Genomic DNA, 27231 nt, shown 5'->3' with positions numbered 1-27231 from the left:
GGTAAGGTTAACCTCAATTCCTCAATTTGCTACCTCTTTAGTCTTTGGCAAGTTGTGCAAGTTCAGCTCTAATTTCCTCATAAGTGAGTTATATTTGGTAAGACCTACCATATGTAGTGGGTCTAATTCTCATAAAGCACTTAGAACAATGGCTCACGAAAAGCAAGTGTGTACTAACTGCTAACTGTTCCTATTTCACAGCTTTTAGTTACTATGTCTCTGATATGATACTGCTCATCACTAAGCATAATTTTGCATATATTAGCCTTCCATAGTTTCACTTAAGTATAAACTTTTAAACCATATGGAGTGAAAATAAATACATAAAAGGCCACCTGTGTTATATAGGAGACTTGGAAATTTGTGTGGTTTAGTGTAATCATAAACTATTCCACAATGAATACAAAGTCTGAATGTTTCACAAATTAAAGAGCTAGAGTAAAGATCAAAACTCCTGTACAAAGAGGCTGAGACTATTTTTTTTTTTTTAGAGAGAGTGAGAGAGGAGAGTGAGAGAATTTTTAATATTTATTTTTTAGTTCTCGGCGGACACAACATCTTTTGTTGGTATGTGGTGCTGAGGATCGAACCCGGGCCACACGCATGCCAGGCGAGCGCCCTACCGCTTGAGCCACATCCCCAGCCCTGAGGCTGAGACTTCTAATGCTTTTCCCTCTGTGGTTAACTTGTGAATTTTTTCATAGGGTTTTAGGAGTATATACCCCAGATGATTTTCTTCTACTCTAGCACTGTGAGTGAAGGATTACTTAACATGGTACACTAGTGAGTATTGATCAGACACCAAAATCTCCTGACTTGACACAAAATCATTTTTCTAGCAAGGTTACCAGAATGTATACAATCCTAGCATTCTTATTTCTTTAGGGAGGAGTTGAGGTAATACATGCCAGAAGTTCCTAGCTGAAATTCAAAGAATCCTAAGAATGGTGTGTAACACATTTAGTGACATTTAGAGCCCTTGAGGTTCATTAACCTAAATCCCCAACACGACATTGAGAGTAATGTTGTTCATGTGCTTGTTTTCAGAAGATCAGGCTACCATTATACAGCATGAGCCCTGCTGGAGGTGGCTTGTTTCAGAACAGGCTGTGGAAAATGAGCACTGGCCGCTGAGTCAGGGACTCTCTGGGTTCTACTGAGGGTCCTACCACAGCTCAGCTTTGACAAGTCCACCTCCTGAAAACTTGGGGCTTACTAGTGTTATCAGGTTCTGTGTCACAGTTTGTGATCAGGGGGATCAGCCAGGAAACAAACTGAGTTGGGAAGGAGAGAGGGAAACTACAAAGTCAGCAAAATAAGGGACCAAGAATGTTGATAACGAACTGCACAGTGTTGCCTAGGGAGGGTCTTGGATCTGATCGTTGGGTTTAAAAATCTGGATCAGTTTGAAATTCATGCTTAAATCAAAACTGTTTGGTCTACAGGGCAGTTGGCAGCAATTAAAATGTAAAATATAAAAATAAACCTTGATTGGTAGCATGAGTATTTCTTTTTTCTTTCTTTCTTTCTTTTTTTTAAGGAAAGAATAAATAAACTGTGTTCATTTTCCTTTGTCTTTCAGTGCTGAAACACACTTAAGCATAGGGCTGAAGACCCTGGTGATTGTGCCTTTGAGCAAGGCTGCTTATTTAATATATAAGGCTAATTGGGGAAATTAAAGATGTCCAGTGGGTATTGAATTTTTAAATATAACTTTTAAGTAAAAAATTCCTTGCTTTTATTAGTGAGGGTCAATGACAGGGACTTGAAAGATTTGATGCCCTTCAAAGCCCAGAGTTGTCTCCAGGGAAAACAGCAGGGCATGGTGAGAACACTGATGGGGACTCACTGAACTGAGGCCTCTTTATTTATTTTACAAATTCTGCTGTGAAAGCCAGAGGATATCATTTAGTTTTACCAAATAATGAAAGCAATGGTATGGCCAAACTTAACTGATCTTTGTACTTGCTCTGTATTTTAAATTAAGCCTTTAAAAAGTTTTTGCAGAAAACAATTTTAACAAAATGCTTATGAAACCATTACCTGTAGTTCTCAGTTCTATTAAAAGTGGAATTGTTTTTGTCAGTTGCTACACAAAGGAATTCAGGTGACAGAAAAGGAGGAGGTAGTGTGGATCAAAGTTTGCCTTTTTGTAATGAATTATGGATTGTGCAAGATAATGAGTCTTGATGTTGGTTACTTTGACCACTGGGGTATAAAAAAAATAGAAATCCAGATTGGATTTCTTAGGCTAGTTAAAAAGAAAATACCTGGGAACTTATTCAAACAGGCTAAATAAAATGCTAAATACAGGCATTAAAATATATCTCACCCTCCAAAAAAAAAGACCACATCACTTAACTTTTTTTAAAAATATATTTTTTTGTGTGTGTGTATGTATGTGTACACACATCTGTAAATATACACCACTTTAACCATAGTTGGTATGCAATTTGGTGCCATTAATTACTTTAACCATGTGGTATGATCATCACCACTGTCTCTTTCTCAAACTTTTTCTTATTCCCAGTCTAAGCTAATTTCTCTCTTAACATTACAAACTCATATCCATTAACTAAATTGTAAGCTCTATGATGAGTCATTTGAAAAAACTTGCACAAGGTTTTAAAAAATACTTCCTTATTTTTGTGACATTTGTTATTGTTTCGTTAAGTTTGGATGTGTAAGACTAACACTTTGGAAGCTGTTACTTTCCTTAGAGTAGCCAAAGCTGGCTAGGGGATGAGTAAGCAGGATCAACTGGAATCCTTATCACTAGGCTTACCTGAATCTATTGAAAGCAATCTCTCTATCCAGTTTACATTGTTTTTACAGCATGACAACAGTGCCTGGCATGCAGTCTGTGAATAAAGTGTACTAGTGCTGCATAGAGTGTGTACTGAGTTATGGTGGCTGACATGGATTCCTGAGCTTGCTTTCGACCACATTTTAGCTCTAAAATGAATACAGTTCATAAAAATAGTTAAGCCTTTTAATATTTAAGTAGATTACATAATTTAGACATTTTATATCTCATTGCAATTTACATATTATATTTGCATAGAATACATAATTTAGGAAAAAATTAAAGAGTGCCTTACTCCTTTAACTCTTCATAATTATTTTTGTTTTCTTCAGACAGGAATGAATTGAATTGTTCCTGAGACGGCTCATCTGGAGTCAGAAGTGCTCATCTGTGCTGGCTTACATTGGAAACCTTTACATGTGCCCTGTCCCTTCTCCCTTTGCTGTCCTTTCAGAGCACTGGTTACTTTTCACATGTGAGAGACAAAGCATTAGCTTCCTTCCCAGCTAATTCTTGAATGCAAAGAATTTTGAGCCTCTTCTCTAGAAGAGGGCAGTAGAGAAATGATCTGACCTCATTCTTGTCCTATGCCCTCATCTACTTGATAAGAGATTGAAATCTTGAATTTATCCCTGTCCCACCTTTGCTTTCATCTGGAATTCAAATTTTGGCTTGCAGACACACAAGTACATGTCTGCTTCTTACCCTTTTGTAAATCCAAAAGATTATATGTGGTTCCCCCATAAATTATACATGAAAGGATTTACCAGTAACTATCAGTGTTGGTAACCTATGGGAAGGTGAAGTGGAAGTCTGGATAGAGGAATGTATGGGAGATTTTTTACTGTGCATACTTTCATGTTTTGATAATTTTGTACCTCGTGAGTGTATTATGTATGCACAGACTAAATAAAATGGTGTGAAAATGAATTTTAAAAATTGAAGAAATTTGAATCAATAAACAAAAAGCCCTTTTTAGATTATCTCCAGGGAGACACACAGGAAGCTAGAAGCCATGACTGTAGTATATTGTTGTAATTAAAGGATTGTATTTTTGCAGAAGGCTTATTGTTCAGTTAATCAAAATGGTATCTTTAAACATGCCTTTAAAGCACCAAAGTTTTATCTCACTTTCCCTATTCCTTTAAATGATGTTGCACAGGATATAGACTATGGTGAAGCTTTGAGTCATAAAGAAAAAAACCAATGCTGAAACAGAATAAATTAAGATTGCTCTAAGATGGAAAGTTATTGCTGCTGTTTTTCACCATCTGTGACACTACTGTTTGATCTCACAGGCTCCGGGCTCCGTGATGATACTCCTACCAGCCATTTTACCCCTCTTCCTTGAGAAACACCTCTGTATACCCCCTCTAATCTCTCTTACCACCGTCACCTCTTTGTACCCTACTCTTTCTTGCCAATCTTCAGTTAAAACAAATTGCCTGGAATTGTATTTTTACAATCTCCTCAAATGGCATGTATTCTTCCTGTTGAGACCCGCGCTATCTGATGTGATGTGCTACGGAGCATTCTCTTAGGTATGGCTTAAGTTCATCTTCCTCCGTTGCCTTCTGGCTAAATTGATTCTGCCATGGGAAACTGCCCACCACCAAAATATAGAATTGTTTTGTGTGATGCAGATCAGAAACATTTATTATGTTAATGTCATAGCCAACCATACAAAGTAAAGACACAGACCTTCACTATTTGGAGCCCCAAGGTTTATTTATGGCAATATTTAAAGAAAAAACTTTGAGGGACAGTGGAATCTTTTTTTTCTTCAAAGGGCATCTTAGGCAAAGCTTTGCCATATAAAGCAGATAAAGGTGAGCCTCTTTACTTGAAATGGGAATCAGGAGGCCCCAGTGAGCTCTAAGGGTTCAACTGAGCACAGTATAAAAATTGTAGTTCTGACACGACTGCCTAAAATTCTGTTAATATCCTGAAAAATGTCCTGTCTCTTCTTAATTCCCTTTACTACATCTTTTTATACCAGGAAGAAGTAAAGTGTGCAGGAGCAGTTTAGCTGTGTTTTGCTGCCAGAGTGTTTTTGTGGGCTTTGAATTGTTTTTCCACTTCGTAACAGTTAGAGAGAATTAGTTAAACATATGGACTTAATCCTTTCTGTGCCTCAACTTCCTCATCAGAAAAATTTAATTAAGACATCTTCTTTCCAGGATTCTCCTGTGGGTCTAATGAGGTAATTCACACTAAGAACATATCAGAATATCTGGCCAGCAATGGGTACCCAACAATGTTCATCCTTACTAACAAATACCTACTGAATATCCAAAGTGGGTCCAGTAAACAAAGCAGTTTCTATCTTTTACATTTTCTTCTTTACTGTGCCCTCCCGAGGACAGTTCCTAGAAAGTATTTGTTCCTAGAAATTCATATCGTATCAGCTCTTGAAGACACTCCTACTGCAGTGGTTTTTAATAGGACTGGCACAATGCATTTTAGAACAAACACATTAGAAGCCTTTTTAAAAAAAAAAAAATCTCTATTTCTCTTTCTCTTCTCTATGGTTATGTCTGTCTCTGTTTCTGTAATCCAATTCCTATTCCTGTCCCCCTCAATTTCCTGGGGGAAGGTGCTTCCAGACAATCTTTCTTTGGGTAGAATGTGTGTATTTACAGCCACCACCCTACCTTGCTGTTCTTCCTCCTATTGAAAATCACCATGGTAGTGTGTGGAACAAGTTTCTAGTAAGAACCAAGAGCAAACTTTCTTTTCACAGTGATTTGTTTCTTCTGAAATGTACTTACATAAATTTAATGGGAGCAAATGTAGGTCATTTTTACCCATTGATTCACTCAAAATGTACCCAAAGTGTGTGTGGGAGGGCAGTTTAGATGGGGACAATCTGTTTTCTGTGTGGGTTTGGAGCTCAAGAGCTAAAGTGCCCACACGTGAATATCAGCTTTACTTCCCAATCACCATGTGCCTGGGGCCAGTCATCTTAACCTGTGGTGAGGGCTAGATGAGATATCCCAGGCAACATACTTTCCATGGTGCATCACCCAGGGTAAGTGACTCTAAATGTCAATATAATTGTATTACTATTTTTTCATGAGATGCTTTTAGTATATTTGTCAACTTAGAATTGTGTTCTCTGGCTAATAATTTTTAGAATTTAAATGCATTCATGTTCTCAAAGATTCATAAGAATTAGTATTTAATTCTTATTACTTTAGATTGAAGGGAAAATACTAAATCAGGTTATTGTGGGAATATTAAGAGACACAAAAGAAACTAAAATTTGAATATTTCACTAACATGTTAAATAACATCCTTCAGATAAACATACTTTCCTGGATTCTGACTCTAATAGAGTCTCTATCAAAAATTATAAAGAAACTCAAATCTAAGCATGAGTCATTCTTTTTCATTCGGCTGTAGTTATTCACATACTCACTAATTATTGAAAATGTGTGGTAAAGGATGGAGCTCAACCCCACTTGCTTCCACTTACTCTGTGGTGAAGTGTGAGGTCAAATAGGAATTCAAAGAGGGCACAGCTATTTATTGTACTGATAAGGCTTAATGTGAAAGACATCAAGGCAATACCAGCACTGAGTCAATCTTTGAGTCAAAAGAGAATAAAGAGGAAACTTTTGATTTTTTATTTAGTAAGCCATCATGAATCTATAAGCCATAAGGGGTCAGCTGTTAATTAAGTAGAGTGCTAACAAAACAAGAGACAACTCAAACACAACCGCTCAGTCTAGGCAAGTGTTGGGGAAATGAAGGGGCCCTACGGGCACCAGAACAGTAGGGTGAAGAGGACTGCATCCATTGCTGAGCACATGCACCATCTCACAGGGCCAGCAGACACAGTCCCCACTGATTCTGTACTAAACAGAACAGGGGTTAAGGAATAGCGGGTCTTTGTATTTTCTTATAATTTATAAAATTGTAAGTTTTTATAAGTGATACAGCATCAGTGGAAAACTGTATCAGCTAGCCTATAAATGTCTCTTATGTGTTGATAATTTCAAAATGTTCTAGAATTGTACTTTTTCCTTAGTAAAAAAAAAAAAAAAAAGAAAAGAAGAAAAAAAAAGTAACCTTCTAGCTTTTGGTGGTTGGTTATTGGAGGTCAAATCTTTAAGTCCATTCCTTCCTTGCCCAAACCTATACTTCTTCCAGTCTTCATTTAATTTAGTTTATGCTTCCATTGTCCAGCCATTTGCTCAATCCAAAAATCTAGATGCTGTATTTAAGAAATGACTGGTTCCTTCTACATCCAATCTGTTAGTAAGTACCACATCATCACCTCCATTTTATAAAACAATTGCATCATTTCCATTGCTACCATCCTGGTTCATGCCACCATGATTTCTCATCTGAACTACATCAATACTCATCTTTGTACACTGTAATCCACTATTTTCATGGTCTTTTATAATTTAAAATCATATTATGTCACTCCTTTCCTCAAACATTCCCACTATTTACAAATGCATTTATCTGAACTTTGCACTCTGTACCACATATAAAATGAAACGGTCTGCTTCTGCCTACTCTTCCAATCTCATCTTAAACCACACCTCTCACTGCCAGGCTTCATTCCAGCTTTAAACACCATTACAGAGAATTCATAGTTTTTACTCTTTCTACCTGAAATGCTCTGCCTTCGATTTTTGATGTGAGCATTTCTGGTTTAATATTCAGGTCTCAGCTGATCTTCCCTTCCTAGTGAATCCTTCCCTGACTCTTCCCTAATGGAGTTCACCCCAGTGTTCTTGGGTGCTCTCTCTCAAAACCACTTTTTCCTTTAAACCGCTTTTGTATCTACTATTGATGTTTTTATTTATTTATTCAGTTTTAATAGTTGGGGCAAATAATCTGTTATAAAAGAGGGAGCTAGAGTTTAAAGAGCTTGGTTTTTGAGCACATTTTGATTTGACCATGTTGTGGGCACTCTGTTAAAAAACTTCCTTTGCTGGGCAAGGTGGTGTACGCCTGCAAACCTGGTGGTGTGAGGGGCTGAGATAAGAGGATCAAGGCCAGCCTCAGAAATGATGAGGCGCTAAGCAACTCAGGGAGACTAAAAAACACTACGAAATAGGTTGGCAATGTGGCTCAGTGGTTGAGTGCCCCTGAGTTCAATCCCAGTACTCCTCCCCCCACAAAAACCCCAAAATCGAAAAACTGACTATGTGTTTTTTAAAACAAAGTATTCTGTTTGCATGGAAATATATATATGAAACATCAACCCTTTAATTAGCTTTGCAGTATTTTAAACTAATTAAGACCATTTGTTAAGGACTGCATGGAGAGAGACAAAACAAGCAGAGGACAGAAAAACAATAATATGCAGATTCTTGGAGATTAAAAACCCGTCAGCGTAATTTATAACACTGTTAAAAAGAGAGTAAAAAGTCATTGCTTATAATGCATTTAATACCAGGGAAGAAAACTTTAAAATTTATCTATGCTGAAAACAAGCAAAAACAAAAAGGAAAACAGATTTGTGAAAGCATTCATTATTTTTGTTATCGACATTACTAGTCATAATCATAAAACCATCCTGACAAATATAGTCACATAACAAGAAAAAAGAGGTTTATGTAATATATTGTAATCTACAAGGACATATATATCTTCACACATCTTTCACTTGTTAATTCTCTGCCATTCAGTAACTCAAAGGTGAATAGAGAAATATAGTTTCCACTGCTTTCCAGGAAAAAACAATCAAGGAGACAAAGCAAGTGCCATTACAAACAGAATCTCTAGAAGCAAAAATTGCCTCACTTCAAGGACATGTTTTCAACAGTGTGTTTAATTTAATCTTTCAATTGCTGTTCAGAAAAAGACTCTGTGTCTTTGCCATCCTCTTCACCTAATCTGCATGCTGGACAGCAGTAGAATGCTTCCTGTCCTAAGATTTCCGTTTTTTACACAATGGATCATGGCCTTTCTGAATGTGTGTTCTTTTTATCTATAACATCTGTGTCCCTTTTGAGTGGACCATATTTGGGAAAGGTAGGGTGAATTCTTTTTAACTCTGTTCAACACACTTCACAACACAATACTCAAGGGCATAATGGCACACTACTCAGAGTTTATACATAAAGTGATTAGTCACTGACTAAACAAAGACAAGCAATATACATGTTTAATTAAGCCAGGGGCCAAATGGCCACCATTGTAGTGACTACATGACAACCATTCTGGAGGTCACATAAGTGTGTGCTATTGTATAGTGGCAATACAAAAATGTGCAATGTAATTTCAATGTAATTTTGTAGAACTATTAGATTTCTTATGTTTCTGAGTTGTCATTCTGAAATAAAAATGTTCCTATAACAAAGATTTCATTTTTCCTTAGATACTATTATTTTGATAATGTCTTGATTAAATATTTTACTTTCCAAGGATTTTGATAGATTCTTGTATTTTGAATGACTCTAATAAGATGGTAATTTCCTAATTTACTTATAAAATAAAAAGCTGAACCAATATAGAAATCATTTTTTTTTTTCTGATGTCAGGTAAAATAAAACAATAGCATGTTGAAACTATTTTAACATAAAGTCACAAAGCTATTGGTGGGTGCTTTAGCTAAGCAAGCATTAGATCTGTAGAGCTGCAACCAAAGGGAAAGGCTTCACTGTTGAGTGTTTTGTTGTTTTGATTTTTTTTCTGTTTTTTTTTGAGGTGTTTCCAAATGGTAATTGGATTCTTGCATAGTTTGACAATTTCCTCATCCATGATAGAACAGAGAAAGCAATAGCTATGGAGCATGAGTTTGATGCTACTTGAAAAGACAATTAAATGTAGGTTTTTATGCCTGGAAATATAAAATTGTATAGTTTGCAGAATAACCTAGAATTCAACATTCTATATTAAAAATATTGTGAGATATTCTAAATATAAAAAATTTCATGAGCATAGGTACAGGGTTCTAAACAGTAAGATCTTTTTGTTTGTAAGCACTCTTTTCTCTTTATTTCCACCTTTATTTAACCCTTACTTTATTATTTCTCCTCACATCTGTTGTCCAGACAGTGTTGTCAGTAAGCCTTGATGAAGAGGTTTGTCCTTCTACAAAGCACAGCCCAGTGTTTTTGCACAAAAGAAGCCAATGTTGAACAGATGCCTCTGTAAGTAGATCTTTCCAAAAGTATTCACAAATGCAAAGGCAACTAGATATGAGCTAGCAAATATACATTGACAGTAGCACAGTTGGTATGAAAACTCATATTTGTTATAGTCAGTAGGTCTGTATTCACAGCAATGTTGGACCATTGTCTGTATTTCATAGCCAATAGTTCTATAATCATAGTAATGTCTATCTCTCTCACTAGACTATAAGCTTGATGAAGCCAGAGACCATGAATTTGGCCCATCATTAAATTCTAAAATCTGTTCATAGTAGATGCTTACTCTATTTTTTTAAATAAATGAGTTGTTATGAGTACATAGATATGTGCATATTACATGGACATTTTTCTATATGCATGTGTATATTTATGGAAACATTTTTCTTTTTTTTCTTTTGGGCTCATTTACTATATTAATATAGTGATGTTCTTAGTTTGATCAAATGGCAAGCCAGTGCTTAATGTTAGGTTCTTATCATTTCTCACCTAATGTAAACTTTTAAAATTTTCAGAATTAGTCATCTAATATGGACGATGTTGCTAATTTTTATAATCCCATAATGAAATTCTGTGATATTTGATGGCTGCTAGTTTTTAGATAAAATTATTAACAGTGTACATATTTATCTAAATGTGATTTAGAAAATATTTGTGTCCATATTTTTCTTGATATTTGTGGATTTTGCCTTTATGGCCGAAAATAACATATGATACCTTAAAAAGGCAAAAGTGAATTCATTTAAAATTAAGTAACTGACTCAGAGATTTCAAGTGAGTTTTAGGAGGCAGAGAGAAAATTAAACGTATAACACTTTTCCAGCTCTCCCATTAAACTTTGGCAGAAGGTAGTTCATGAACATACATTATTAAACTCATTTCATATTGTTGAGCCATTCTGCACCACCAGATTCCATTTCTTCAGATATTACATAAGGAACAAGATAGCATTGCAGTAACCAAATATAAATCCAATACTCTTCAAACCTACATACACACACTAGGAAGGCATTCTGCCTTGGTGGACTGTCATGGACTGCAGAGGACTACCATCAGTGTGGGAGTTACATATACGATCAAACAAAATTGGTACTCAAACTCATAATCCTCTTCTCATTAACTGCTCTCATTTCACAAATTGGAAGGGTTACCCTCAGATTTTGAACAACTGAACTAGAACTTGATTATGGTAAAATAATGGGATATATTCAACAAAAATATGGATCATATAGTATGTGGCAGGTACTGGTTTCAGGGACTGGATATTTCAGAAAAGGATCCCTGCCCAGTGGAACTACCACATATCTTTGACAGATATCACTTAGATAAAAATAAGTATTTAGCCAATGCTACAGAGAAAAAGGGAAAACAGAATGAAAGAGACTGGGGAATCCAAGAGGAAACATTGTACTCGTCAGGGCAGCTTCATTAAAAAAGTGAGAAATCAGCCCAAATTTGAAGAAACTGAGGGAATTACCTAAGAGATACTGCACTTCCTCTGCCTTGTAACCTACGACAAGCAGTATCAAATTCCTGGGTCTTGATTTCTTCATTTATTCAATGGGAGACTGACATAGATGTTCTGAAGTCCTGTAAAGTACTTAAATCCTATGAACTACATTTAGTTTATGACAACAATAGAGAATAATTGCAATTATGTAGTTGATATTCATTAAGCCTACAGGATGTATGAGGTGCTGCTAAGGTATGTCAACGCATTTAAGAAATCCTTATTATGACAGCTGTGATTTGGGAGTGTCTCATAACATTCTCTCATTCATATGTTCAGTCAATGAGCATATATTAAGCACCCACTGCATGCCAAGCGCTGCTATACAGCCAGAGTGTGACAAAGATGACCAGCAGAATGGTGAAGGAGGGAGGCCTGTTAGCAAAGAGTAACAGGTGTGAAGCGAAGCGAGCAGGGGTGGGTCTGGGACACACAGAGGAAGTATGTCCACTTCTACCTGCTTCTTGATACACATTGGTTTTTTCTACCCATACAGGTGAACTTCTGACAATACTTTTTAAAAAAAATAATTGTTTTGAGAAAAGTGATAATAATATATGGAAACAGTTTTTAGTTCTGAGATTTCCTTCTATAAAAATCTAGTTTCTCTGTGTTCACATATTAATTACATTAAGGAAAAATATTACACACATTTGGAAAGCTTCAGTTTCTACAAGGAAAGTGATTGCATCAAGTTGGGGAAATTTAAATTGTGAAATTAGAGAAAGAAGGCAACTCATGTAGTGTTTATCAGAACCAAAGTGATGATATGGTTCTGCCAACAAATGTATTTTGAAAGACATAAAAATGTTTTTCATGAATATTCATAATCCTTTTTCTATTTTGGAAGTCTGTTTTCCATGACAATGTGAAAGAAATAAACATAATGATAATAGCTATCCTCTGCTGGGAGCTTGCTCTGTGCTAGACCTGTGCCAAGCAATTTTGCATATATTATCTCATTTAATTCTCACAAAACTGTATGGAATAAACAGTGATTAGGTCATTGTATTGGTGAGGTAACTTAGACTTTAGAGGTTAAGTAAATTTTCTGGAGTTTAAGCTAGAAAGTAGCAGTAGACAAAGACTCTTGAACTTATCATCAAAGACCTGTGCTTGAACACTAGATGTGGGAAACATGGACATTATGACCTTGGTAACGTCAAGCAGATGTATGTGCTCAGTATAATTATAATTATTTAGCCTGTGGCAAAGGTCATAAAATATCTTTGCTGTCTGTAAATATTTTCTTAAAAGTTGTATTTTAGAAAATATATTCATCATCTCTGAAATTCTACTAGCAATCAAAATTCTATCCAAAGAATTGTTGGACCTGATCCAAACACTTAAAATACTGTTCTTCTGATATTGTACTTTATGTAAAATTCTTCCTAATGATCTTAAGTTTCAAATGAATTAAAGATTGACTGGACCTATCATGATATGAGGAATATAATCCATTTGAGAATGTTATAGAGACAGTATTACCAGGAATCCCTCTTCGTGTAGAAGAATTTGAGAACATCATGACCATTGGACCTTTGACATGGAGGACATATATGATACACAAACTAATAGTTTGTTTTTTTTTTTTTTTTTGGTGCTGGGGATGATACCCAGGACCTTCTGCATGGTAGGTAAATGCTCTACCACTGAGATGTACCCCCACTCCTCAAGCTAATAAGATATTAGCACATTTTTATTAGTAGACTCTGTGGATAAGTGAGGTTTGTTTTCTTGTGTAACCAAATGAATTCAATAAAAAACCAAAGAGAATTAACACATAAAATTTTATCTAAAGTAAACCTTCCTCCATTGAAACTAGAAGATTTTGTTTTTTCATTTCAGAAAAGTGTTTTTCATTAGAAACACTGCCCAGTGTTCTGTTCTTGTCATTTTCTTTTCTGACTATCTGATATCTTTTTTTCTATTTTTCTTTCTAAAACCAGATTAAACATTTGTGTGCCTCCATCTCTATAGAATATCCTACTGTGAGACAGGCTTGAGAGAAGTAATTAGGTAACTCTTATGCATGAGATTCAAGAATGTATTATTAAAACACTGCGAATTTGTACCAAGTTAGTCACGGATGTGCATTATTCCTACATTATTATTTAGGAAGGCCCAAGGAAGTTAGAGTAAAAAAAATGAAATTTAATGAAAAAAATGAAAAAAAGAAAAGGTGTTTTTACAGTAATGTGAATTTTGAACATTTTTCTTCCCCTCAGAGAAGATCATACTGCTTATCAGCACAATTCAGGAATTTGAGATTCCGATGAATAATTAAATTATTGGATTGAAAATTCTTCAGTTTTCTTAATTCCATGTTTGATTAATTAAATATGAGAAAATAATCTAGTACTTCAAGAAAGTAATGAAGGTTATTTGCTTATTGATTTTCCTACTGTGCTTTACTCTTTTGTTTACTTTTGTGGTATAAAGACAAATGAAATTATGGCATATCGCTTCTCTGAAGAACTAGAGAATTTGAAACTTCAATTTGAATACTGTAGTAAAGGGAAAAATTATTGGGAAAAAGTAATAAAAACAGGTATTTGAAGCAAATTCAAAATGAATCCTGACATATGGATATAACCTTATAATCCTGACCCAAGCAACATTTCAGAACTAATTTCCACAAGCAAATATAGGCTTTGCAGTTCTATCACTTGAAAGCTCTGAGCAAACCTCCAAGGCAAGCCTACACTTTCTAAGAATATGAATTTACAATTAAAATGAAGTGGACTATCAAGGCTTTTGGAGAAAACCTGAACAGTGTATGCAAATCATCTGGATAATTCTGATGCTTTGGGTCAGAAACCCCTTTGCAGTAAATTTCAAGGAGTAGATGGGAATGAGAAGACCAGCAGAAGTTTTCCCTGCTGATGGAATTTTAATTTGTCTCATAGATGCCATTTTAAAAATATTAGTATATTTTTAAATAGAATATTTTCACACACTGGATACAATGTAGATTAAATGGTTTGTATGGAGTTTATAATATAACTTAGGTATCTACTAATAATTTGAATTCACAGTTATGCAAATATAAAGTTTATTTTACATTGGATTTAAAGCTGCCAATATTAATGATTATGCATTATCATTTTAGCTGATTGAATTCTGTGACTAGAAGCTAAAAGAATATTATTTTTCATCGGTAATCTCATCAACAATGTACAGGAATCTTATAGTCTTTGAGAAATTGCTTTGGGGTGTGTGTGTGTGTGTGTGTGTGTGTGTGTGTGTGTGTGTGTGTATGAATTAGCTGAGTCAGCAGCTTGCAGAGTAAAATTTATAATTATATAATTTTTTTCATGGTTCAATTCTGAAAAACAAAATTATAGAAAGAAAACAAAACTGAAAGATATGGGTCTAAAACAACTATACATATACAAATTTGAAATTCTATTTTGGTACTCATAATAAGCACAGGAAAATACTTCTAGTTAGATTTACACTGTCATTTGACCTTCATGAAGTCATACTTTTCAATAGCGAGTACAATTTTCTGAGACTATACTTTTGACCTTGAAGATGTAACTTGGTATTTATGTCTCTTAGCAAACTTATAATGCTTCTGGTCCCCAAACTGAGTTTATCTAAAATTAATGTCATCCTATGTTTAAACAATTAAATTCTGTAATTCTTATTTTAATTATTCAGCATACAAGGACAGGAAAGAAGCTACCGCTCCTAGAACTGTCTTCTTATTGCATAAGTCTCTGAGCTTTCTTAATGCAGGATGTCCCTCATCTGAAGCTGGGAATGAGGAAAGAGCTGCATTGTACTGCAGCCACCAATCTTACTACAGCTCTGAGGCTGAGGATTTAGCTGAGCTCAACAGAAACATGCAGGACCAATATATGGGTCTATGCAAACTAAAGCTTCAGTGAAAGAGACTGTAATAGGGTAAGCTACTTTTTACTGAACCAGAGCTTCTTTGATTTTCACATTATTTACATTGTTTCTCTTAAAGATTAAATAGTTACTGTATCAGAATGACCTTACATCCCAAGCTTCACTTCCTATGTCTTCCCTCCACCTTGCATTTAAATGAACTTCATGCCTCCCATTCCACTTGAAGATAGCAATTGCACTAAAAGCTGTGAAGTTGATTATATCAACCCACTGCAGTTTGACATTCTTAAGCAGTTCAACTTTAATTGTCCCCAAGTCTTAACTCTTCTGTAATGCAATAGCATTCAAAAGCCCAGCTCAATGTTGTTCACCAATTAACAGAAAGGGAAAGGAAAAGTCAGTGCAGCAGAACTAAGATTAAGAAGCACTACCCTAGCTTTTAACTGTAAATAACATGAAATTAACTTAACTTTCATAGGAGAACCTGTGTTATCTTACCTTGGATGTGGATAACTCTGTTATGATCCAGAGTATAGTTGTCCGAATGGTGATCAGCCCAGCAGATTGAAATCAGCACCAGAAGAAGTAGACTCTTCATCTTTGTAGCCCAAAGGATCTTCCTCACTGTGAGAGCATCACATAAAAAGAGGCTGGTGAGATTTGGAACCCTTTGGAGTGTTGCACTGCACAACTTATTACCGCCTTATCATCATAGAATGGGTCTGTAAAAATATTTAACCCAATCTGTTCAGAAAGTTACTGTAGCTGTCTTTGAGAGCTGAAGAAGGCAGCTTTGAAAAATTCCAGTTCCCCCTAGGCAGCCAGAGTCCAAATAGTGTTTAACTCTATCTTTGCAGAATTGTAAATCTAGAAATTTAAAACTATAGTTTTGACATAGTTAGAGCAAGTTACAAAAAGATGTGCCAAGGACATGTATAGACTTAAGTCATTTAACCCTCTGAATTTAGAGTATAAGTTAATAAAACAGTAATCAGATACATCTATATATGAATATTTATCACCCAATCTAATTAGGAACCAAATCTTAAAAAGAGCCAATAAAGAATATTTCCATGAAAATTGACATCGACATTCATTTTACATGTGGCTTCCTAAGCAGGTTATATTTACTTGTTCTAAATAGAAAAGAGGACAAAAAAAAAAAAACTGATTAAGCAGAAGCAGCTCATTTGTTTCAGATTCACTTACCATCTTAAACACTGCTTGGGTCTATGGTGAATAGTTGAAAATTATGGACAAATTAGGTTAGAGTTGTGTATGCTACCACTGCAGTCATCCTGATTGATTTTTCATTCATTCCAACCTAAAATGCTGACGCACCAACTTAGAGTGCCAGGTAGGGTCTCTGCAGTCAGCAGAGCCTCAGCTGCAGGGAACATCTCTCCCAGGCTCAGAGAGCAATTAGGCAAATAAAGAGCTGAAACAGACAGGGAGGGACAACTCTGGTCCTAAGTGAAAGAGGCAGAGCCATCACTTGCCTGTCCTTTATCCAAAGACTGACTTGATTAAAAAAAAGACAAATCCCTTATTCCCCTACAACTTTGTCATTGGAAGGATCAGAAATAATTCCAAGCAATAGAAACCTCACGACCTTCGAGATATTTGCCAAGTAAGAATTTCAGTGTAGCTTTTCTGTTATAATGTAGAAAGCTGAGGCAAATATTAACAAGGTCTTTCTTTTCCTCTCATGCACACAGCAGCCTTAACAATACTGGCTATTTTTAAAACTGAAATTGCACAGGACTGGCTTCTCACAATAATTTGGTTTTTTTTTTTTCCAGGAAAGCCTGGACTCCCTGGAATACTTATTAAAGAGCTCTGAGTCTGTTCCTGGAGGTCCTTGCAAGCAAGCTGTCCTCAGAGCCTAATGCCCTTACAGCACTCCCTGAGTCCCTCTTGGGACTGAAAATGTGCTTTTCTGCAACCTCCACCCCCACATTGCCAGCAAAGCAGCATGGCTCTGATGCTCATGGACTCAGTCTTTCATGTTGCTGTAATTCTTTTTCTTCATTATGTCACCCCAAGAAGATGGCGGATGAGCAGATTATGTACCTTATCTGTCCAGGAAGGCAAGTGTGTTGCCTTCAAAACTCTATCTTATCTACTCATCTTATTTTCAGATGTTCACTTGCTTGTTCCTCTGAGTATTTTTGTAAAATGATGATTTTTTTGTAGCCATTGACTTTTTGTCCTTAGGATTGCAATTAACAAATATTACCTATTTTCAGTCCAGAAATGTGCTTTGGGTGTACAAATACAACAAAAGTGACTTTTGGAATTGTAATATAATTTGGTTCATCATATTCACAAACTTGAAACAGTGGGCAAACAGCCCCAGAAGTGAGATGTGCTCTTCCATTGTCCCAGGAATCAGAAAAGGAGAGAGAGAGACTGTGTTGTGAGAGGGTGTACAAAAGGAGCATACAGTTTTAACAGGTGAAAACAGGAGACATTCCAGGTGAGGGGTCCAAGTGAATAAAGGCAGGGAATGTTCTAGATTAATTTTTATATCACTCTGGTCAACTGTAGCTTCCTTTGTGAGAAGTTGTACACATATGGTAGAATTGTGCATCTGACAACTGCAACTACCTTCACTTACATTCTTTTTGCTTTTTTCTCAATGATGGAGATTAAACCCAGGGCCTCAAGTATCCTAGGAAATCACTCCACAGTGAATTACATCCTAAGACCCTCATTCATTTTTGCCTAAAAGAAATTACATTCAAATCTATGTTTCCTTTAATTCCATACCACAGTACCCAAACATAAACCAATAAAAGTTTATTCCCCTGAGTTGAGGTATTTGGGCTGTGTACCCAAATCTGAAATACAAACATCATGAGAATAGTGTGTGTTTGGTCGAAGGGGCTAGAAGATAATAATCACAGACTGTTTCCTTTTATTGGATGTCTATTATTTGTCAAGTCTTAAGCATTTTGCATATAATGGCTCATGCCATTATAAGAATATTATGAGACAATCATTTCCATTTCTTGATAGTTATCTTACTGAAGGTCATATATCTATTAAGGGCAAGGTTTAGATTTGCTTTTATGTAAAAGCAACACCTACTTTGAAGTGTGCTTATTTTTTCTGAAGGACGCTTAATTTGTTATTTTGTTGTTGGTGCCTTTTTTATTCAGGATTTTAATCTTAAAACTATTATGTCTTTAAAACTTTGATTTCTGTTATATGTGAATATAAACTTTCTTTTAAAAAAAGACTTACTTACATATAAAAAGTCAGCCATGTGGCACTTTTCTTGTCATTATTGTTCCCTGACTCGTTTGTTACTTCCCTGGTGCCTGGTGCCATGAACACTGCCCTGATGGCTCATGTGTATGATATACACACAGACACACATATACTACCACCAACACCATCTGAAAAATCCAAGGATATTGCACATCTGTAGTGATTGGTGATTAATATGGAGGCATATGTAATGAACATTTTTAGGCATCCTTCACTAACATTAATGCAACCCAAGGAGGCGAAAGTGGACATTGTCTTTTTTTTTGCCCTGGCAGCACAGCAACTGCCCCATCAACAGAGAGGAAACTAACAAAGCAAACTTCAGGAACAAAATCTCTGGGTATTTGAGCAAACTGCATGTATAACAGAAGATGCTGTACATCAGACGGAGGCCCTTGAGGACATGGAATATGCCAGGGGCCTTTTGATGGTCTCCTACAGAGAAGGACAGCTCAAACATAGGTGATCATGTGAGTGAATCCATCTGAGTCCTGCTTATTTGCATTTTGTGATCATGTCTCCTCTGGCTATCTAGATATGTTGAATAAAAAAATTTCAGTTCTTGATATAAGTAAAATTTAGAAAATTAGGGGTACTTTAAAACAATCAGCTTATTACCAGTCCTTGAATTAGCACTGTTCGTTTACCTGAAACTCACATATTTGATGGTCTCTTTTTATAGTCTATAAAGTCTTGCTGCCATGGAGATACACCCATCTTAAAAATGAGCCCAAATTGAAATGTCTATGCTCAAAGACAGATGATAAGAATGTAATTTTGCCCTTGGACTTTGGTGATAATCAAACCACTATTTTAGAAGCAAGATATCCTACCAAAAGTCTAACAGTTTGATATACAGATATACCAATACCAAAAGTCTAATTCTAAAGTGCTTAACTGACATTGCTTAGGGACCTATTTAAAAATTCTTACATTAGGTTACAGGGAAATAAAACCAAGTGGAAGGAATGCATTCTATTTTCTCTGGCCAAGAGCAACACTATATGTTTTCTGAGGTGCAATCACATGCTGGGCACTGTCCTTGAAGCCTCATCTACTTAATTGTTATTTTTCAGAATAACTCAATTGAGGTAAGCATATTGTAATAAACATTTTATAGTTCTGGAAATGGAATCTCAGAGTGGAGAAATACCCAGCATGAGCAGGGAGGAGGTGGGAGTCCATGTCTTCTGATCCTAAGGATTGCACACTCACCACCATATTGGTGCCCTGTGTGCCCCATGGAATACTATTAACTTTCTCCTCATGAGTGTCACATCAAAACTCTTCTGAGGCTCTTCATGCAAGCTGGAGTGGCTCCCGGGGGCCCTCTCTTGTTGGGTTCGGGTCATAGTCCTATTATCCATGGGAGGTTTGAGATGAAATCTGAATGCTTTTCTCACTATGTGCTACCCAACCAGAACTGTGCCTGTGTGCACAGAGGAGGGCTGAGTAGAAATTGTACCTGGGAGAAACGGTTAAAAGTAATACAGGAGCCTGTATCGAGGTGTATTCATACTGTTTAAACATTAATCTCTACGAAGGAGATTGAAAATTTACATTTGCCTTCACCAGGGACATAATAAAATAATACACCATCAATTTATGTTGTGAGATTTGGTTAAAAAATTATGAGGATCAATACAAAAGTTGTTGAAAATTGAAAGAAAAAAGAAACCATTTTGTTCTACAGAATTATTTTAAAATAGATTGACTTTTTTTTCTCTATAATATCACTTAAGTCTTACCTAATTAGAGGGAGAAGAAGGAAGATCAGTGCTTTTCAAATGCTGGTGAATATTGCAGTGAAACAAAATAAAAAAATAAAATAGGGATCGTGAGAGCATTTTCATTAGGTTAAATTAAACTCAATTCAAAAACATTGTTCTTTTTTTTTTTCCTGAAGTAACTCTTTTTCCTTTTAGCTGTTAAAATAACCTTTGTTCCATGGAATTCTATATATTAGACTTTGAGATTGTAGGGTTTTTTTTTTTTTTAATCTTCACTGTCTTCCCCTTCTTCCCAAAGAGGTAACAATATACTGGCTTCTCAATTGCTCTGTTGGGGGCTGTTGATTTTGTTTTCTTTTGGATTTGTAGGGAGAAATCTAGAAGTCAGAACACAGGCTAATGGACTCAGATTAGTGATGCATTTGGATTCTTCAATGTAAAGAGAGACAATTGCTAGTGTTGATAGGTTAATAATAGATTTTCCTAAGCCTCAGGATGTACTACATACAGTGGCAGAGAATGAGGAACTGCTTGGAGTACACCCAAAACTCAAGAGAGAAGCCAAACAGATGAACAAACAAACAAAAAGCTTTGCTCAATTATGCAATGACAGATGTCCTCCAGGAGAGTGTGTGTAAGCTTCAAGGTGAACACAACAATTTCCCTGCCACGTTGCACAGCTGCATGAAACCCCCAGAAGTGAAATCAGCTTTCCTGGGGTCCTGAGCTGGCTGTCCAGCCTCAGACCTTGACAAAGAGCCCCTCCAGTCTGGCCATGGTCACTCTCTTGCTTCCTTGCCCTTGATATGCTTAATATGCTCTTTGTCAGTGTGGAGGACTGGAAAAAGTCAGAGCTCTGAGGGGAGAAAATGTGAAGTGTACTTCAGGTCTCAATTTCTCTACCTACAAAATAGGAGTAATGACAAATTCCCCTTAGGTTGAGAAGTGTTCTTGAAAAAGTAAAAAATTACACCACTGTTTTTATCAAGCTAGCATGGCCTACCTCAAATGTGATCAAATTACATGGATAAATGTTTGCAAAAAAGAAAACAGCAGCTGTCTCCATCTCAGAGGCAGGTGAGTGCCCCTGTAAGTCCATTATTCTAATTGAGCTGAGGAATAAAATTAGTGTGGTACCTGGAGCAGCAGCAGCACCACCACCACCACCTACGAACTTGTCAGACATGTACATTCTTGGGCATCATTCCCGGTATACTGAATCTGAATCATATTTTGAAATCAGCCTAAAATACCCCCTAAATTTTCCAACTTCTATCCATCTTATTTTTCTTTTATGTTTCCATTTCTCCATTTATTTCTTCTGTCTCTTACCCATCTATTCTTCATTTCATCTCTTCTCTTTCCCCTACATTTTGAATGTTCGCTAAATTGTCTGATGGTTAAGAAGGCCTTAGTATTATTTATCATCCAAGTCATGGCACAGAGTAAACAGGAAAACTTTTTAAAACCACTTGGGGAAAACAGTAACATGTGTGGGCTATCTCAGGGATATGGGGAGATATCGTAGGTGTAAAGAAGAAAAGGCAAAATTTAGTTTCATTACTTGGTCTGCAACTTTCTTGTTGTATGGCTTGGAAGAAGTCATTCAACTGCTTCAGGGCCAAGTTTTTGTTGGTCAATTGGTAGAGTTGGTGTCAAAGCCTTACATTAGTTGTTGTTATCATTGCTTAATTTATTTTTCTTATTGGAGATATCAGGCTATCCGTTCTTCTTACAAGGAATGCTAGGACTGTCCTTTTCAACAATAAATTTATAGGATTTTAAAGTAATGATATCAATAATCTTCGTTTAAGAAGCAGCTCAATTTACTTATTGTTTTTGGCTGGCTTTTATGCTAGTTCTCTCTTAGAAAATATTGAGAGTTTGGGCAAACTCAGCAACCCTTCACTTAAAGTGCATTTGCTCCAGCTGCTCTTTGGCAAATCAGAACCTACTTTAAACAGTTCAGGAGCTACGAGTTAGATTTTTCTGTAATCATTTTTTTAATGTATTTGGCAAGTGTTTATTTGATTTTTATTGATTTTCTAAAATAAATATAGAAAACATGCCCTAATAAAAGCACAAATTATATTTGGTGTTTATAGTGCTCAAATCTACAGCTTTTTATTGAATATCTAAGGAATATGAAGAAAGCACTATATACACATATTAATAAGCACAAGGACAATTTTTCTTATTTCTGAATAACTGAAACTCTGAATTTTGCTGAATAAATAAAGAAATACATAAATAAAGAAATACATATCAAAATACATGATTTTGATACCTATGTTATAAACTATATTAAACCCTCATTTTTTCCCTAAAGTGATTCCTAAAAGTCCTGAACATATCATTCAAATTCTATTTGTATGCAACAGCTTAAGACAGATTTTTTTCTCTAAACCTCAGTTTACCTTGAGGTTGGAGATGTAATTTACAGACATAAAAACATAAAATTACATGTTTATCTTATCTCTTATTTGACTCATTTCTTTACTACAAAAGGAGGACAGAGAGTAATATATGTTTACTCAGTGATGTAGTGTGTCTTCTTTAACCAGGAATCTTTTCAAATGGGATAATACCAGTGGATGGGTAGCTGTCAATAGAGGTAGCTGGATAGTGACAAGAAGGAAAGAAATGGACTTAATTGTCACTGCATGTTCTAAGTGACTTTTGCATGTCATTATTTATTACACCACAAGGGTGAGATGGCATGTGAACAGGGAAATAATCAATTCACCCTGATATTTCCATTTAAAATGTCTTTTTCCTATACATTTACATGAGTAGTTAGCAAGACTTGCCTCCCAGGTCAGGCAGAGGAAATTCTAGATTTGTTCTCAATATTGTCAAGGTCTGGTGAATAGTTCACAGTCTGTTGGAGAAAAAAATTGGTATGATAGATGAACAAGGAAACTTAGGGTCTCAAAGTCTTAGCATATAAAAAGAAATTGCTATAATGGCTGCAGCATTTTTCTGTGACATCAGCTTAAATATTATCTGCAGATGTTCTTACACTCTACCTGAAATTTTTCAATTATGTGAGATTTCTAAGTGTTCAGAGGGCATGCCTTCTTCCATAATTAGTACTCTGTTTCTCTACCAGATGGTTGTTGGTAGAGTCAATAAAAACATGTTAAAATATGTTTTGATAATGCTGGTGATAGAGTAAATAAACTTCTTATCTCTCCCTTTGTTCATTTTTGGGGAACTTATTCAATAATTATTGCCCTAAGAACTCAAATTTTACCATAGAACATTAAAAATTGGACAACAATCAGTATGAATATGACACAGTGATGTCATGACAAATGAATCCTTTATAGGATGCAGAGGAAAACTTTGTATTCTACCTTTAAATAGCAAGAAAACCATCAAAATCAAATTGCCTTCTGAACAATTCTTGAGAGACTGCTAAATCAGCTGCCACTTCCAATATAGCATTTCTTGGAAAAAAAATCTCTCAAGAGTGAATAAGCATAATCTTTAAAAGATATGCTTGTTAGGCATGACTACACAGGAAAGTCATTGCTGTATAGATTCCTTCGTTCTTGATTCCATCATCAAAAGTCTCAGTAGTATCAGTAAAAATGCATTATATTGAATGAGAGAAAATTATTCTGTACAATATTTTTTCTTAACATATAAAATCAAATAATTTATGTTTAGTAACAGTACATGATTTTTGAATACTGACAAGGATCTTGTCACTAAAGTAAAAACCATACACAAGTAGATATGTCTTCTCTCCAATGAACTATAATTTAAGTAGAACTTAGAAGGATTTTAAAGAAGTTGGAAGGACACTTTTAATCAACAATATGTATAACAAACACTTATTTTCTGAAATACTTTAAAGGAATATTCTAGGAATTATAAAGAACTTGAATTATAACAATGCCTTCTCATTGTTACCCATCAAATGAAAATCCAAAATAAAGAAAGCAAATGAAATTAAGCAGCATCCATTTTTAGTTATTTTCTACATCACTTTCAAAACATGGAACCTAACTGCCCTTCACACTGTAATGTACAAATATGAGAAGTTTTAGGTTTATTCAAATGTAGGTTATGTGAAAATGAGTTTAGACTCTAGCACATATGGACACAGCCAAATGAAAATAAATCTCTTAGTTATGAATTTTATGATTTGAAATAAATTTTGTAAAGTAAAATATTTAGAAGCAAGGTTCATATGAATAGAATATTTATCATAACCTCACTTTCAACCAAATTACTTTTGAAAGTGTTTCTAACTGGGCTAGGGAAACAATATTTTAAGACTCCATCTCATTTAAAATTTTAGCATCTCTTTAAAACCTCAAAATTTCAACAGCTGTCAATTAAACATTACATTAACACTGGATCTAAAAATGCAACTGTGAATCATCTTCGAGACAGCTTTGGTGCCATCCCAGATGCCACAGCTTTCCACATGGTGTAAAATCCAACACTAAGCTCACCACTGCATACCACACCTAACTTAGAACTAGTTGACACAACAAATTAGGCAACTCATATTTTGAACAGTGACTAAATTCTGAGAGGTTGTAGTAAGATTTAAAATATGTCAGTTCTGATTTTTTGTAAATATAGCTAAGGACTTTATGATCTTTGATTCTTTGATTACACTAAATCATCATAAAAACAAAAATGTATTAAAGTAATGATTTTCAGTATCAGAAACAAATCTCTTCTGTCCTGTTGAGGAATCTCCCCCAATTTGGGCTGTCACTTTTAAGATATCTTCGGAAGACATGAAGCAGATTTACTTTGACATCCTATGACAAAGCATAGTTCTCATCAGAATTCAATTCATTAGTTTATAAGAAACAAAGTCTGTTGCAGCCCAAAAATCTGTGTCTGCACAACATAAAACCCAGAAAATACATCATTCTCCAGCTTTGTAAATAATGATGGCTAGGTATTTTTATGATGTAAGATATGAATTCATCAATTTAAAAATTCATAGGTTTTTAAATTACAGTGATCTTAAAAAGTGTTTTTAAAATTAAATTATACTCATTTACAACTATCTTATTTAAGAAACTTGTTCATGTGAAAACAAAATCACTTAACCAACTTTAAAGTCAGTGAAGCTTCATCAGAACTAACTAGACTGAAAAAATCTGCACAATCTGTAGCTTTTACAAACAAAAATGGCATTTAAAATGTGTGTGTGTGTGTGTGTGTGTGTGTGTGTGTGTGTGTGTGTTTAGGCTTGTCATCAACTCAGCCAAATAATCACTATGAGTATGATACATAAAAAGAAGGATAGCATTATCTCAAGAAGTGTGGAAATTAGGTATACCAGGAAGGTTTTTCAGTATTCTCAATGTTACAAAATTATCAGCCCCAGCCCTCTCATAGATCCTCCCTCTCAACTTGGCTCCAAATTCCCACCATTAGAGTTATCATTACATAGTTCCCCAATATTTTTTTCCATTTCAAATTGGAACATGATATGTGAAATATTATGGAAAGTCTCACTTCCATACTAGTGAGAGCTGTGTAGATGTGACTGAGTCCATGGGAAGGTGCTAATGAAGTAAAAAGAAAGAGAAGTCACAAAAACCTAAGCTTTTCACTTCCATAATTTTCACAGAAAACAAAGATCATTCCATGATTATTATATAAAAGACCCAAATTCTCATCAATGCTGAACAAATGACTATTGAGGATTATTTGCATAGCATAGTAATGACCTTTGGATAATCTCTTATACTTTGTTAGTTTTAGAAAGTACAGAGATACATTTATATCTAGATAATGAAATGTAATCCTGAGAACACAGTACATGGAAGCCAAGAAAAATGGTAAGACTGCTTGTCAACAATGAACTGCTGCCCCAAATTGCAGAGAAACCTCACATGCACAGCTGTCAGTCATTAACCTCAGAGGCTGATAAAACTGCATACTTGAAAATACTTTTTGGTTCACACCATACTGAGATGAATGAGCGATACTAGTGATAAAAATATCATGGAAAATATAAGGTAAGAAGTTATTTCAGAGGTTGACTTCTAAAAAAGCATACTCTTAGTAGGTATTTATTAAAAAGCAAAGCCTCTACTGCTCAGATACAAGCAAAGAAGAACAAAAGAACAAGGAAGAGAAGAGGAGGGGGACCAAAAAGAGAAGGAAAAAGGTAAGGATGAGGAGGAAAAGAAGTTGGGGGCAAAGGCAATAACTAGAAAGAGGAGAAAGAGCAGTGGTTTTGGTGTTAATAGATACCCGAGCAAGAAGATCAGCAGCATGGCCACAGGAAATGAGAGAAATGACTGGAGCAATATACATCACAATAGAGAAAACTTGCTACATAGGCTATTTGAATAATTTGTGTAGATCCAGGCAGATGAATTGCAGTCACATATCTCAAGCTTCTAAATTATGCTCTGTGCCATGTGAAGCCAAATTCAAATAATTATCAATTGACCAACATTTTTATACCAGACAAGTAGAAATAAAACTCAGCATCAGCTCTCAACTCTCTAGAGCAATTGTGAAGCAATAAAACCACAGAATGCTAACAGAACAGGGTGCATAGAGGTAGATGCAGGATACTACTGGAAAACGAAGACACCTGCATACAACGGGAATGATGCTCCCCTGGAACTGTGCAAAGCAGTAGCCTCCGTGGGCACCTAACTCAGCCTGACAGGGATAGGAATGGTTTCATGAAGAAGATGGATCTGGAGGACAAGCAGATGGAGAGGTGGGAATGGATACCACTGCTTCTGAAAATGTCACTTACAAGGAAAATGAGCTGTGAGAGAGCCTGGATGCTGGTGTGACTGCCTGTAGCTCAGTATGACTGGACAGTGGGATGATCATGACTGACTAGTCCTCTGTCTGGACTGGCAGGTAGGGCATGGAGAAAGCCTTCCACACCATGCTAATATCAGTTTTTCCCAATGCAAGCAGATG

The 27231-nt window shown here is 35.6% G+C and overlaps 1 protein-coding gene across 1 annotated transcript in view; it reads right to left on the bottom strand.

Moving 5' to 3' along the window:
* The window catches only part of HAPLN1 (hyaluronan and proteoglycan link protein 1), a 64631-nt gene that overhangs the window by 10832 nt on the left and 26568 nt on the right, over positions 1-27231 (bottom strand). The window contains exon 2 of the mRNA XM_081308336.1: positions 15791-15916. Within this exon, the coding sequence (XP_081164462.1) occupies positions 15791-15890 (100 nt within the window). The 5' untranslated portion in view covers positions 15891-15916. The remainder of the gene's footprint in view (positions 1-15790; positions 15917-27231) is intronic.

Source organism: Spermophilus citellus (assembly GCF_964194105.1).
Source record: "Spermophilus citellus genome assembly, chromosome: 1".
Taxonomy (NCBI): domain Eukaryota; kingdom Metazoa; phylum Chordata; class Mammalia; order Rodentia; family Sciuridae; genus Spermophilus; species Spermophilus citellus.
Note: the sequence above shows the minus strand (reverse complement) of the source record. Positions and strands in the feature narration are given on the sequence as shown.